The 14,066-nt window shown below is 41.3% G+C and overlaps 1 protein-coding gene across 1 annotated transcript in view; it reads right to left on the reverse strand.

The window, feature by feature from the left end:
* RASGRF2 (Ras protein specific guanine nucleotide releasing factor 2) overlaps nt 1-14,066 on the reverse strand; it is a 114,660-nt gene that overhangs the window by 61,182 nt on the left and 39,412 nt on the right. Inside the window, exons 3-9 of the mRNA XM_066181959.1 lie at nt 8,537-8,684; nt 7,409-7,498; nt 5,965-6,218; nt 4,923-5,002; nt 4,312-4,505; nt 3,008-3,117; nt 845-963 (exon numbers count right to left, since the gene is read on the reverse strand). Coding sequence (XP_066038056.1) covers nt 845-963; nt 3,008-3,117; nt 4,312-4,505; nt 4,923-5,002; nt 5,965-6,218; nt 7,409-7,498; nt 8,537-8,684 — 995 coding nt within the window. The remainder of the gene's footprint in view (nt 1-844; nt 964-3,007; nt 3,118-4,311; nt 4,506-4,922; nt 5,003-5,964; nt 6,219-7,408; nt 7,499-8,536; nt 8,685-14,066) is intronic.

Consider the following 14,066-nt stretch of genomic DNA (forward strand, 5'->3'; position numbering starts at 1 on the left):
CAAGTATTGTAAAAATAATATTGGAAGTTACTACAGAAAATTAAATAGTTTGGCCATGTAACTACAGAAGCAGCACAAAATGCATCTCAAAACGTATAGAAAACCTAATAATTACCAGGTGCAATATGGCCTCATCAAATACCAGATGTTCTGCTGAGGTCATCTGGAAAAGATTTTATGAAAGGATGCACCTAAATTATATTCCTAACCTTTTCTTAGTATATTTAATGCTTTTCAGCACAAAGGAGCAAAACCTGTCAAAATCCTTCACTACAGATCTGTTGTTACTGTGTACAAACCCAGTAACTTGCTCTATGAGATCCAAAAGTAAAATATTCTATAAAAGGGAGAAAAATAAGCAGTTAAAGTAAACACCACCAAGTAAGAATTGCAACCAATTTGCAGTTCCTGGCAAAAACTGTCCCTTATTTGAAAAAGGAAATGTTATTCTATCATAGTTTTTTGGAACTGAACAACAAATTACACCTCTGCTACAACTTATTTTCAACAGAAAGTTTCCAAAGCTATCATCAACAGACAGAAAGGAAAAGAGTGCTGCTCTTCCCCTGCTCCATCCCCTTGGGACCAGAGTCCAGAAAGGCAGAAAGTCCCATGGGGGCTTTGCCACTCACGTGCTGATTATTTTCATGGCTCCTGAAGAAAACAGCACAAAACTGAATCACTTGTTCTCAGAGCATTTTGTAACTTGCCCTGCAGGGACCGGGGGCAGGCTCAGGATGCTGACAAGTGCAGTGCCCAGCCTGACGCTGGCAGTGTGAGCCCTGCTGCCTTTAGTGCAGTTTTTTTCATGATTACTGGGCAGTTTTGCAGAGGAATGTCTTACCTTGGCGTATAAAGGTTTGGCTGGTATCTAACAATATGTCACAGCCCTCCACTATGGTCCTCTCTATGGCCAGGTTCTTCCGGATGTTCTCTGTGTCACTCACCTCGTCGTGCATCACTCTGGTGGGGACAAAGCAAAATGCACTTTATCTCCCCAAAACGTGTCTCACACCTGCTGTGTCTGTGAAGACACAGTGCATGACCTTCACAACCTGCTGCAGACCAGATCAACCCACCCAGTGCCTCATCACTCCAGAGCAGGTCCCTTGCCTTTTTTTCCTCATCTTTTCAAATCATTCTTGTGATCATTTTGATTTTTCAGCAGTGGAGCCAACTTTGCCAGACTAGTTTAGTGACTGTTCCTGAACACATCTGACAGATGCCACTGAGCTACAAACACTTCACAGCTGATAGAAGAGAACCTGATCCTTAATATAGGCGGCCACAAACAGGGAAGCCTTGCCTAGAATTGTGTAGGGAACATTGTAGATTTCCTCTCCATGGCTTTAGGTCCCACTCTGTCCCCCTTCATCTTTACATCTCAATGTTTCAATTCCTTTCCCTTTTTCCTTTCCCTTTTTCCTTTCCCTTTTTCCTTTCCCTTTTTCCTCTCCTCTCCTCTCCTCTCCTCTCCTCTCCTCTCCTCTCCTCTCCTCTCCTCTCCTCTCCTCTCCTCTCCTCTCCTCTCCTCTCCTCTCCTCTCCTCTCCTCTCCTCTCCTCTCCTCTCCTCTCCTCTCCTCTCCTCTCCTCTCCTCTCCTCTCCTCTCCTCTCCTCTCCTCTCCTCTCCTCTCCTCTCCTCTCCTCTCCTCTCCTCTCCTTTTTTCCTTCCCTTCCCTTCCCTTCCCTTCCCTTCCCTTCCCTTCCCTTCCCTTCCCTTCCCTTCCCTTCCCTTCCCTTCCCTTCCCTTCCCTTCCCTTCCCTTCCCTTCCCTTCCCTTCCCTTCCCTTCCCTTCCCTTCCCTTCCCTTCCCTTCCCTTCCCTTCCCTTCCCTTCCCTTCCCTTCCCTTCCCTTCCCTTCCCTTCCCTTCCCTTCCCTTCCCTTCCCCCCTTAACAACCACAGCCTTGATATTTCACCATCTCATTTCTCTCACTGCTTTTTTAAATAGGCATCCTCCCCTTACAGAGAGAAATACAGGGGTTTACTTTTATTTTTTTCTTTTTCTTTTTTTTTTTTTAATGCTGAAACCAACCCAGGAGTTTATATGATCTTGTAATTATATTTTCCTAAAGTGGGACTGGACTGCACTTTCTGGAATCTCCTCTTCCCTCAGAGCTACATTCAAGGAAGAGAAATGACCCATTTTATTTTATATTTGCAGTCTATACTGACTTTATGAGCAGAGAGGATCAGTCAATCTCAGACTCCAGTTCCGAATGTTCAGTGATGGATCAGTTGGATCAGCAATGAACTCTGACTTATGAAGCCACCCCAAAGCTGATTTATCTGCTCGTGCAGACCTCTTATAACTAACTATTCTCTAAGCCCATCTTTAGTGAATACTCCAGACGCTGAATATTTATATCCTGGAGTTCACTCATGGTCTCTTTGTGCACAGCAGAAAACTGCCTTTCCCAGAGAGGAGAAACACATTTCTCACTGGGCTGATGAGAGGAACATCTGAGAAAGGTCTGGGGGTTCAGGGAAGAACTTCATTTTGCAGGTTTCCACAGGGAGCATCAGCTCTCAGAATACATCTTTAGTTCCTGCTTATCTGGCATTATTTGAGGCATATATGACAGTCAATTTTCACATTAGCACACAAAAATTGTAACACAGATAGAGAACTAAGTACTTTCCAAGACCATGATTATTTGAAATGCCATTCTCTCTTTAAATTAAGAAAAATAAAATTCCTTTATGTAGAGAAAACGGCTCTGTTCATAACCCAGGAGTAGGTGGTTTCTATAGTGATTTCGATTCTACCCATACCAAAATAAAAGGAGACACTTGTAGATTTAAATTTGCCAAAAAAAAGAAAAATAGAACAGACAAAATATTACACTGAGAAATTTTTGTTATTTTTCATTATCTTCTGGTTTGGGTTTGATCCTTTTCTTTAAAACACATATCTTTTTTAAAGCAGCAAAACCAAATAAAAATAAAGAAAACTTTTAAAACCTTAAATTCAAAATTATCAGACATAAGGTAGAAAAATCTTACCTTGAAAGTTCTTCTAGTTTAGATTTAGCAAATTCAAGGCTTTTTCTCTCAACGTGTTCGTGTGGTGTGTGAGCCAAAAGTTCATGAAGTGTTATAATATATCTGGGAATCTTGAAACCAATAAGGTATAATATCAGTAAATCCATATATACCTTCCCTCAATTTTAATAGATTATGAGCATGTAAATTTCTTTTGACATTGAAAATACCAGGTGACCTGTCTGCATTCAGATAAAATTCACATTGCACAAAAGGAGATTGAAGAATGTCCAGTATTTGACTATGAAAGGCTACAGGGTAACAAGGACCCTTCAGAGCTTTTAACCACAGAAAGAAGGACCCTTCAGAGCTTTTAACCAGAACCAAGTGATGGTGCAGCATAACTGGTCTGACACAACAAGATTTATGTAGGAGGAGAGGCAACATTATGCTCAAGTGGAAAGTCATCAACAATGACATAATAACATTCCTCATCACACAGGAACAGGACCATCTCTTTCCCTCCCTTGACCTGGTTTCAACTCAACCCAAAAAAAGCCCCAAACCCATAAAAACTTTAAAATCTACCACTTCAAAAGTTAAAAAAGTATTGTTGCAGGTGCTAATGATTCCTTAGGCTAATATGAATAACTACCACTAACATAAGTGTCACTGATGCCCCTTTTATCTTTTTTTCCCTATCTGTCTGGTCAATAACTGCACAATCTGAGGGGGTTCACTATTCCTTTGATGAGGAAAATGTCAGGTTAAATGAAAAAGACACAAAATTCTCAGGCCAGTGCTTCACAGACATCTTAAAACAGCTGCAAATGTCTATTTCAGGCAGATCACAGTAAAATATCAGGAGGGTAAGAAAGTTTTCAAAACTTTTGCAGTTTGGTTTTTTTTTCATTTTCTGAAGACCAAGTCACTCAGGAACAAAGCAGGGAGAAAGATACAAAACATATTCCCAGTAAGGTGGCTTATGGCTGCTCTAAGTTACTGAATATCATCTCTCTCTGGACTTTATAATCAGGGGTCCTAAGTCAAAGAACTGCTCCTTAACAATTTTCTTTGGTGCCATCCTCATCCCACACTCCCCCTCAACATTCTTAAGACTGAACAAAGATGAGCCAGCATAGCTGGGGAAGACACCTCTACAGGCAGAATCTTGAAACAACAAAATGAATTAAACTAAACTAATTTTCAAGAGAGTATTTCTAGTTAAGCAAGAAAAGCCTTTAATCGATTTCAACGCCAGTAATATAAAATGAATGAACCAAACAGTAAAATCAAATATACACAAAAAAATACACAGGTGGTACCTGGAACATGGGGTAGGTAAGGAAAGTTTCCAGCATTCGGCCCTCACATGCTGGGTTGGCTTCATATTGCTTCAAGAGTTTGTCAAAATCTCTGTTTTGCTTACAGTTTGCCAGCACTTGTAGGCTATATTGATGATTCCGAACAAATTCTTGATATATGTTCAGCATTGGCAGCAGAATGTCAAATAAGTCAGCTAGAAAAAGAAGAGAAATGCCTTTTTTTCCCCCCAGCTACCCATGAATTGAAATGTATTTTTAAAGAAAGCAATGTTTTCTCTGGAAGTAAATTACTATAATCAGCTCTGTTTCCAATATACTGACAATTTAGAAACACTAAGCATAGCTCTTTCACCTGCCCAGTGATGGTTGTTCTGATTACCTAATGGTCAGATAGTATTACCAAAAACACAAGTCTAATCAATGCTTAGGGCAGAGAAATTCTCATATACAGACCATTACTGCCCACATGGGATTCCCACTACACCTCTGCAAATGTATCCCCTTCAAAAAGGACTTTTAAGAAGTCATGTCTTTAGGAAAAAAAAAATCCCCACTGAATTTTCAAAAATATATATGAAAGTTATACCCCTACAGAAAATAAAGTAACTTACCTAGAATTAAGGTCGGCCAGTTAGCTATTCTTGCTTTTAAGCCCTGGTGAAATATCTCATGAAGAAACATGATTGTTTCACTGAAAAACAAGTATTTAAACACTCAACAAGACAATTCTGGCTTTATTTTCTGATTAATAATTTACAGAAAAACATCTCTTCCTCTTTTGCCCTTCACTAGAAAAAGACCAGAAGACAGTTATTGCTATGGAAATAAGTGCTTCTTTTTATTGCATTCTTTAAAAATACTAGCTCAGTGCTTCTAAAAAACTTGTAGTATTCAATATAAATATTCTAACATTGTATTCATATTCTAACAAGGGAAAGGAAACCTGCCTCATGACTAAAGGAACATATTCTATTTCTCAGAAGTTTGGGGCAGGCTTGGATGCAATCCCAATCCTGTATCTAATGTTAGATGCCTCCTGGGCTACTTGAACATGCTCATTACAGCAGTTCTTGGATGCCTAATGAAAGAACAATGTTTTTTTTGCAGGATATGAAAAGACAAGTAAGAGGGAATGAGACTCCTTAGGCAGGACAACAGAAAATAGAAGCCTTGACATTCTCATCCTCGGGGTCTTAAGTGGGATCATATGAGGCCACTAAGTCCAGTTTTGCTCTCTTAAGAGAAAAAAAGAAAGAGAAAAGGTGACAGAAAATTAGGAGAACTGCCCCAAGAGGCACCATCTATCCTTTTTTCCCTCTAGCAGAGGAAGACACAGAATGCAGGAAAGTGAAGAGGTTGTGCTGGTTTCCAACAGCATCACCTGCAGCACCTTTGTCTTTCAGTCCTGGAAACATGTCTGGCTCACTGACACCACCTGCACCAGAGATGAAACAAGGGCCAGGACTCTGCCTTCAGCTGAACCAGAATGGGAACAAGTAGCCAGGGAAACCCACACACACACACACACACCAGAAAAAAAAACAAAACAAAAACAAAAACAAAAAACCCACACAAAAAATCCACACAACAACAACAACAAAACACCTCCCAAAACAAACAAACAAACAAAAATCCCAAATAAATCCCCTATACCTGTTGAGGAAAATGCTACTGACATCGTCATGGCTGATGGGTGGCTTCTTGGAGCTCGCTGCCATCCTCAGGGGCCGCAGGAAACAGTTCACCAGGACATAAAGCTGGTGCACATACTCAGACTCAGCCTCCACCATGTTGAAAACTATCTGGTTCCTCTTCCTCATGCTCTCTGCATGAGGAGAACAAATATAATCTTGGACAATGGTTTTCCATTTTCTTCTGCACAGCCAGCCCCGCATGAAGCTCTGAACCTAAAAAGGGATCATGCAGAAAAAGAAAGTAGGAAAAAGACCACATTACATGACTTATCATAAGCTCTTCACTGTAGAAAAAGATCATCAAAAATAAAAGTGTTTGCTCAAAAATAAAAATGTTCCCTTATTGATATATAATTGTTCTGTAATTAAATATATTTAACATTTCTGTTTGTTAAGGGTCATAATTGTTGCCAGGAAACAGACTGTAAAACATGGCATACATAGAAGAGAATTTTGTACGGAAAGTTGGGGGGGAGTGTTGTCCCCTTCCCTTCAGCACAAGTGCAGTTCCTTCTTCCTCCCCCTAAAACATTTCTCTTATAACCCAAAGGCATCCTGCAATGCCGCCAGGTAACACATTCCAACACAGACTCAACATCATTATTATTAATATCATTTAAGAATTCTCAAATGATTTTTTAAGCTCAATTTACTTTCCATTCTGAACAGATAACACTTGGTATGTGTATTTAAAGCTATGTATCAATACATTGCTGGGTATCAGACACCAAGGCAACAAACATGGTATTCAAAGACAGATTTTTTGGCATTCTTGAAAAGCACCCCTATGTCATGGAAAAATCTAACTAAGCACAATATCTATTGAAGCTGCAAGTGGATTAAAGATTACAGAAGAAGTCTACATCTGGTCACTGGAAATTTTATTATGTCTGTGCCCTGATCTTGATGTGAAGATCATTCATCTTGAAAGAGAAGTGCAAAATTTCACTGGTATCAGTTTACTTTGAAAAAATAATTTTAGAAATAAAAGGGGCCACATGTCAAAATGACCAAGATGCAGAATGCAGTGAATTACATACAGAGTCAAAGCTCTCTTGCTACTAAAAGGGGGTCCCACCTTCTGCAACAACGGTTAACCTACATGAAAAGGAAAACCCACATCAAGTTACCAGCTCAGTGCTGACCCTGGATCAAACTGCACACCCCAGAAAAAGACAGAAACTAGACATGTTCCATAAAGGATTTTATGCAAATACATCACAAGATTATTGTGGCACTAAAATATAAAGAATTTAAGAGATTTAAGTAGGAGCAGGGCAAAGGAAGACATGCTATTTGACTATACTTAAAAAACAAATAAATAAAACTAGACAGACCAAAATATGGAAGTACACCCTTCATCCCACCCTTCTCCCTTTAAGCACAAAAGACTTCATGTTTACCTTCTTAATTTTTTTAATATCTGGGTCTTCATCTTCCTGGTTGCCTTGATAGGGTCGCATTTTTTCCTTTGTTTTATTCAGTGCTACAATCTGACAAAACCAAACACTCATTAAATGCTTCCTCGAATTAATGAAACCCTTGGTTGAAGAACTAACAGAACAAAAATTTCCCCTTCCCCCAGCCCGAGGAGGGGCACAGAATGACCAGCACACATCTGGGGACAGAGACTGGAGAACTTCAGGCCAGTACAGATCCCTGTCCAGCTGGAATGGGGAACCCAGAACAAGCAGGTCCTGTCCTCAAAACTAACTGTCTTTTGGGCTTTATCAGCCTGAGACTACAACAAGGTTTTCAACAACATCCAGGGAATCAGAGCAGTCTGGAACGGCCCGTAACACCATCACAGCCAAACTCAAACCTGAAGGCAGGGAGGAAACAATGCAATCAGTGGCAGCCACTCTGCAAAGCAGTGTGACATCTTAAGCACCCCGACAGGAAAAGTAACGCAACAGGCCCCAGTATTTCAAAGAAAATTATTTATCCAAGGAGTCACTGGAGTGACTGTTACATATTAACCTCACTGGGTTCTGCCATTTTCACAGAATACTACAGAAATACCGAATACCACGGACGTCTTAAGTTTCAGATTTCATATTTTCCAGATTCTGTACTGCATTAGTAGATAACTCAGAACTTCACATAAAGTGTTAGGAAGTTCTCCTCACAGCTTAGTTAGACAAAACAATCCTTTTCCAGCCCCAGAACCGAGGACACCATTGCAGCTTCAGGCCAAAAGAAGTGTAAACAACAGCGAACTGAGGAGAGCAATCTGGGAGGATGGGACTTCATAACCTGACGTTGTAATTGGACAATTAATCCCAATATGTAAATGGACCAAAAGTTATAGAAGTGTGAAACCTCATGACACAGCATCCATCTTGGATGTAGCCTTGGCCAGGCTCTTGTAGTGCCCAAGGAGTATCCTTGGAAGGCCTTCGAATAAATACCCATTTTATTCTTTTAACATTGTCCAGCCTCTGTTCTAGGTAGCCTCTCAGGGCATCACCACAGCCATGCACCCAGCAGAATGCTCTAATCAGTGACTGCCTGGTGGGTCTGGCACACACCTCTGACTTGAGCCTCTCGATCTCTGTGTCCTGGTCCTCCAGCTGGTGCCGGAGCTGGTTAGCCGCCACCTTCTCGGTCTCCACGATTTGCACCAGGTGGATGTACTTCTGCATCAGCACCTCCCGCTCAATCAGGATGTCTGAGTAGCTGCCAGAGAAAACTCAGGTCACGAAAAACAGCCAGATATTGGGGTTTAGTGGTTTTAGTTTAAGAAGGCTTCTGCTCCCGAAAAAGCTGAAAAAAACAGAGACTGATGCATCCAAAAACGTTTTAAATGATTCCTCTTCTGTGCCTAAAGAACTGTTCATAGTAATCATTATTCTTAGCATGATAGCTGACTGTGCAAAACATTACTACTGTTAGATATTTACTGTTAGAGATATGCTATTGTTAGATATTTACTGTTGTTAGATATCTATCAATTATTAAATGCCTATTATTAGTAGATATTTGGAATAGAGATTTGACAAGGTAGAGGCCTTGTCAAGCCTCTGAAAGGAGGGAATGATGTCTTAAGTTTAAGCTTTCATATTTTCCAGGTCCTGTACCTAATCCATACATGGATTAGTATGTAACTCTGAAGTTCACATAAGGTGTTAGCAAGTTCTCCCCACAAGGTAGTTTGACAAAACAATCCTTTTCCAGCCCTGGAACCAAGGACACTGTTGCAGCTCCAGGCCAAAAGAAGTGTAAACAACAGTGAACTGAGGAGAGCAATCTGGGAGGATGGGACTTTATAACCTGAAGCTGTAATTGGACAATTAACCCCATGGTTATGTAAATAGACCAAAACTTATAAAAGTGTGAAACTTTGTGACTGCTTGTACATCTTGAGTCCATCTTGGGTGGAGCCATGGCCAGGCTCTTGTACTGCCCAAGGAGTATCATGTGAAGGCTTATCTTACTTAATAAATACCCACTTGATTGCTGCAATTCTGTCTATCCTCTGTTCTAGGTAGCCTCTCATGGCACCACAACCCACTCATGGGACATGGACAGATAACACAGCCCCAGCGGCAATAAGCTTGCAAAGCCGTGTTTGTTCGGCTTAAGTTATAATGTAGCCTGATCGTAAACCACTCAAATCACAACCACCAAATCATCCAGACTGAGAGAGTTTAATATCCGTTTTTAGACAGGGCGCAACAGTACCCAGTTTCACAGCATCCAACTACTGACAGCAAGATAACTGCCCTTTTTATGAGATTCTAATTCCCAAGCTAAGCCCAAGATTTTGGTAAATTAAATGTTTTATTTATTTTAAGGTCTTCTTTTTTCCCATCTTTTGGGAGGACTTGGGGGAGCATGTAGCACTTCATCAGAACTATTTCTCTCCATCTGCCAGATCTCTTTATGGAAGAATTCCCATCAAAACTGTCATTTTAGTGTGCTAACACATGTTTTATCCTTTAGGCCATTTTAAGATTACTGAAATAAATGCCTTTAATCAGTATCAGGAACCACGGTATCAGTCTTTCTTTTAGCTCTTGGCAGCTTTTCCCTGAAAAGGGGCAATACCCCTAGTGCAATTAGATGCCACAATCAGAGCACCGTGTCAGAAATGCTTCTCAGCTTCAGGTGGAGGAGGAGGAGTTTCTCTCTGTGCAGCATCTTCACCAGACTGACCCTGAAGCAGTAAAATCAAGACACGTTGCTGGCCCTTAACCCAGGTTTAGGAAGGCTGCTCCTCTAAGAGTTACATAAATTTACTAGATAAAGACCAAACAAAACACAGCAGAATGGAGGCCCTCAACCATTGACAAAGGATCCCTTGCTATTTGATATCGTGTCTTTTTCCACTGTTGAGTTTGAGCACAGTACTCAACAGAGGGAACTTCTGGATTGCAAATCTCTTTCTTTTAAATGTCTTCCTGCTTGTTATAGTGCTCATAAAACAATGAACATTTGCTATTAAATACTGTGAGGCTCTTAAAATTGCAGTACTGTGCATCCTCTATAGTGTGGTTTTTTTCTGTAAATATTTACTTGTATTTCAATCTGTGTTAGTGCACTTACACACTGGAGGGGGGGCAATATTAAGCACAGCTATTGCATCCAACACCTAACCTGGAAAACAAGCTTGGATTTAAAATAACGAGAATAAGTTCCCACAGCTATCATATAAATGTTTTTCCTCCTTGTACAGAATACAAAAGGAATAAGAAGTGAATTTAATTCTATTACCTTTGCTGTTATATTTTGACTACTGCAGAAGTAAACAATACACTGGAAAAAGTCAGGTCAGGGCACCTCTTCCAAGAAGTAAAAAACATGCATAAATAAATCTGTCATGAAGCAATCCACTTATCACTCAGTTCTGTAGAGAACAGCAGTGAAGTATGAGATAGGTTCTTTAAAATTTTCCAATAATAATCTGCTTTGTTTTGCAAGAATCATATGTTTTTTTCAGAAACCAGAGTACTTCATCTCCTTACACCCTAAGAAGGCATCTGTACATTATAAAAAGTGTCAGAATAAAAAGCACTAATGACATCTGAGTTAGCAGTAATTGTTTTACAATGTTATTAAGATAAAAATATATGTAACACATGTAATAAAATGCATGGATTTGCATTTAATAAAAATAGGCTTTCCTACCTAAAACCAAATCCAGACAGGTGAAACATCCTCTTTTTCTATTTATCCTTTTCAAAGAGTTCTAGAAGTTTTACTACCAATTGTTTTCAACACAGAATTTGACAGGTTTCACTTGGGGTTTATTCAAACTGATGAAAATAGTAGGAAAATAGTAGGACACAGACTCAGAAAGGATGAACTGCTGATGTAGGACCCAAGATATTGTTACATACAATAACACTTTTCTTTCACTTCTTTGTTTTCTCCTTTCGGGGAAGAAATTTTTTTATATATCTTGGATTCTTTAAATACATTAACCTGGACTTCCACAGCTTTGTTTTACTGGGGAACACACAACTTTGCTCTGGAAGACCGAAGTTTTTTTTCTTTTCAGATGCTCTTAGAATAATTCAGAGGGGTGGCTTTGGCTGCCTAAAATGTTAGGCTCAGCCTGGAAACCAAACAACTCCCATAATCAGCATTACAAGGAAGAGTTAATTAGGAAAGCCTGTGTACACCTACACTAATATATAATAGGTTAAATCCATTTTCCTTCTCAAAATCACGCCTGGAAAGGGAAAATCAACGGCTTTTGGAATAAACTTCATGTACTTTCAACAGCCCTTTCCATCCATCTCTCTGCATGCCTGAGTAGAGATCACTGCCCAAATGCGTTAATCTGAATATCCAGAGTAATGACAGGAGCCTTACAGGAGGACAGGGTATCAATACTGACATGAACACACATGCATAAAAAATTCTTGTCAGAGAAAACTGTACCAAAATGTTCAGATGTCAAAGGAACACAGAAAAATATAAGAAACAACTTGTAAGCAGCCAGCCTAGGTCTGCTTTTCTGTCTGGGTTTAATAGAAAGAAACAACGGCTGCAAACCACAGCGTATATGAATTTGTATTAATATTTCATTGAGGGAAATAATTCTGTAATGTCTAGTACAGATAAATGATCATGAAAGCTGAGGCTGAACCCGTCTACTGCCATCATCTGTAGAGACAGAGCTCGAACCAGGTATTTCAAGAAGCTCTGACTGACCACCACCTACCTCACGGAGAGAGGAAGAAACTAATAAAGCCCTGAGAAACACTGCTGCACCATTTACACTGGTAGGAAAGCTGGAGAAAGTTTAACCACAGCCTCATTATTAAAGTCTCCTTGCTCTGGCAGCAAGCCAGGATAGAAGTTCCAGTAGTGCTACCAGGAAATTTTTTGAGTTTTGTCCCAAAATGGGACCAGAATCATGGTTCATTGGAGCACTCCATGCTAATTGCACTAAAGCTGCTCAGGCTACTGGGAGAACCAAGCATTTGGTCTGGCCACTTCACCCTCTTGAAAAGCAGAATGCACAGCCTAATTCACTCGTTATGAAAACCAGCTCTGCCTGTCTGGAAGGCAGAAGAAATTGCTTGCATCTGTCCCCCACACCCACCTCGAGCAGCTGCAGGACTCCTAAACAGAGGATAAAGAGCCTCCAGGCAGCTTTTAAAGCCTGATGGCACAGTCACAGCCACAGCAGGGAGGAAACAGTAAAAGCTGCACTAGGACATAACCAATCCACCCCAGTGACTCTAAGCAAGGTGCCTTGGTGTGTGATCCAGGGTTCTGAGGGACCCTGGTGCCAGCCAGAGCTACCGGGCACCATGAAACCTCCACATCCCAAATGATTTTTACTACATGATCTTTTTAACTGAGAGGAGGAAATACCAGCTGGAAGACAGAGCCTTTGGAGGAGTGGACCCAACAACCAAAGCACCCAAACCATTTCCATGGGGAATGGTTCACTCAGGAGCAGGGGTGCAAGGGGAGGGAAGGCCACCCTGTTGTGTGGGATGGAGACTGTGCTGGAAGCACCTCCCATCAGCCAGTTGTCACCCACCAGACTCACAACTAACACCAAACTCAGCTATTTGCATTGTCCTGGCACACCAGTCAGAAAAATCTAACCATAGGAATTCAGCCACAAACTGGAGGAGAAAGGCACCCCACCCCACTGTGCAAAACTGAGACAGAACTGAAAGCATGAGCAGCCATGAATCACAGAATTGTGGCATGGGTTGGGTTGAAGGGACATTAAAGATCACCCAATGCCACCCCTGCCACGGGCAGCGACTCCTTCCACTGTCCCAGATGCTACAAGCCCTGTCCAACCTGGCCTTTGACACTGCCAGGGATCCAGGGGTAGCCACAGCTTCTCTATGGCAGGGCCACTTCACTCTCGTATGGAGCAATTCCTTCCTAATAACAATTTTAAATCCCTCTTTTAGTTTAAAACCATTCCCCCATATCCTCTTGCTATCTGCCCGTGTAAAACATCATTCTCCCTCTTTTTCCAGAGCCCCCTTTAAAAGGGAAGCTCATGAAATGCTGCCATGAGGTGTGCTCAGAGTCTGTGGAAAGTCTCTCCACATTTTCTCTCAGGTTGAGAAGAGCCACCAACCACAGGGCTGTGAAACTTTTTACAGGCTACAGGGAAGAGCATTTTGGGATTGTACAAGTCTTGTCATGGAAGTGCAGGAATCAAAGGCAGGGAAAGAGAGGCATGGAATTGGTTTGAGGAGCAGCAAGCTTTGCTAAACACAGAGATAAGGGGATAAAAGGGGATAAAGGATCACAGGTAACCAGAGTGATCAATGCACTGCACATCACCACCACTACCCATCCTGCCCTCTCATCAAACCACACTTCTTATTCCTCTCCTTGGTAAGGGGACTCTGTGTGTGCATCCATGGAGCTCTCAGTGCCACTTTCTGGAGCTGGGACCAAGAGGCCACAGGTCCCTGAAGTGCCAGGGACACACAGGAGAGGTGTGAGCCTGGCCTGGGTGTGTGACCACCAGCCACACAGCCTCACGAGCTGGGTAAGCCAAGCACTGGGGACGCACCAAGGCTGGGCTGGACCAACAGGGACTTTGTGGTTTGGCTGCTGGAGGGCACA

This window comes from Chamaea fasciata, unplaced genomic scaffold (assembly GCF_029207755.1).
Source record: "Chamaea fasciata isolate MVZ Bird 193981 ecotype frontalis unplaced genomic scaffold, bChaFas1.0.hap1 SCAF_4, whole genome shotgun sequence".
NCBI classification, from domain to species: domain Eukaryota; kingdom Metazoa; phylum Chordata; class Aves; order Passeriformes; family Sylviidae; genus Chamaea; species Chamaea fasciata.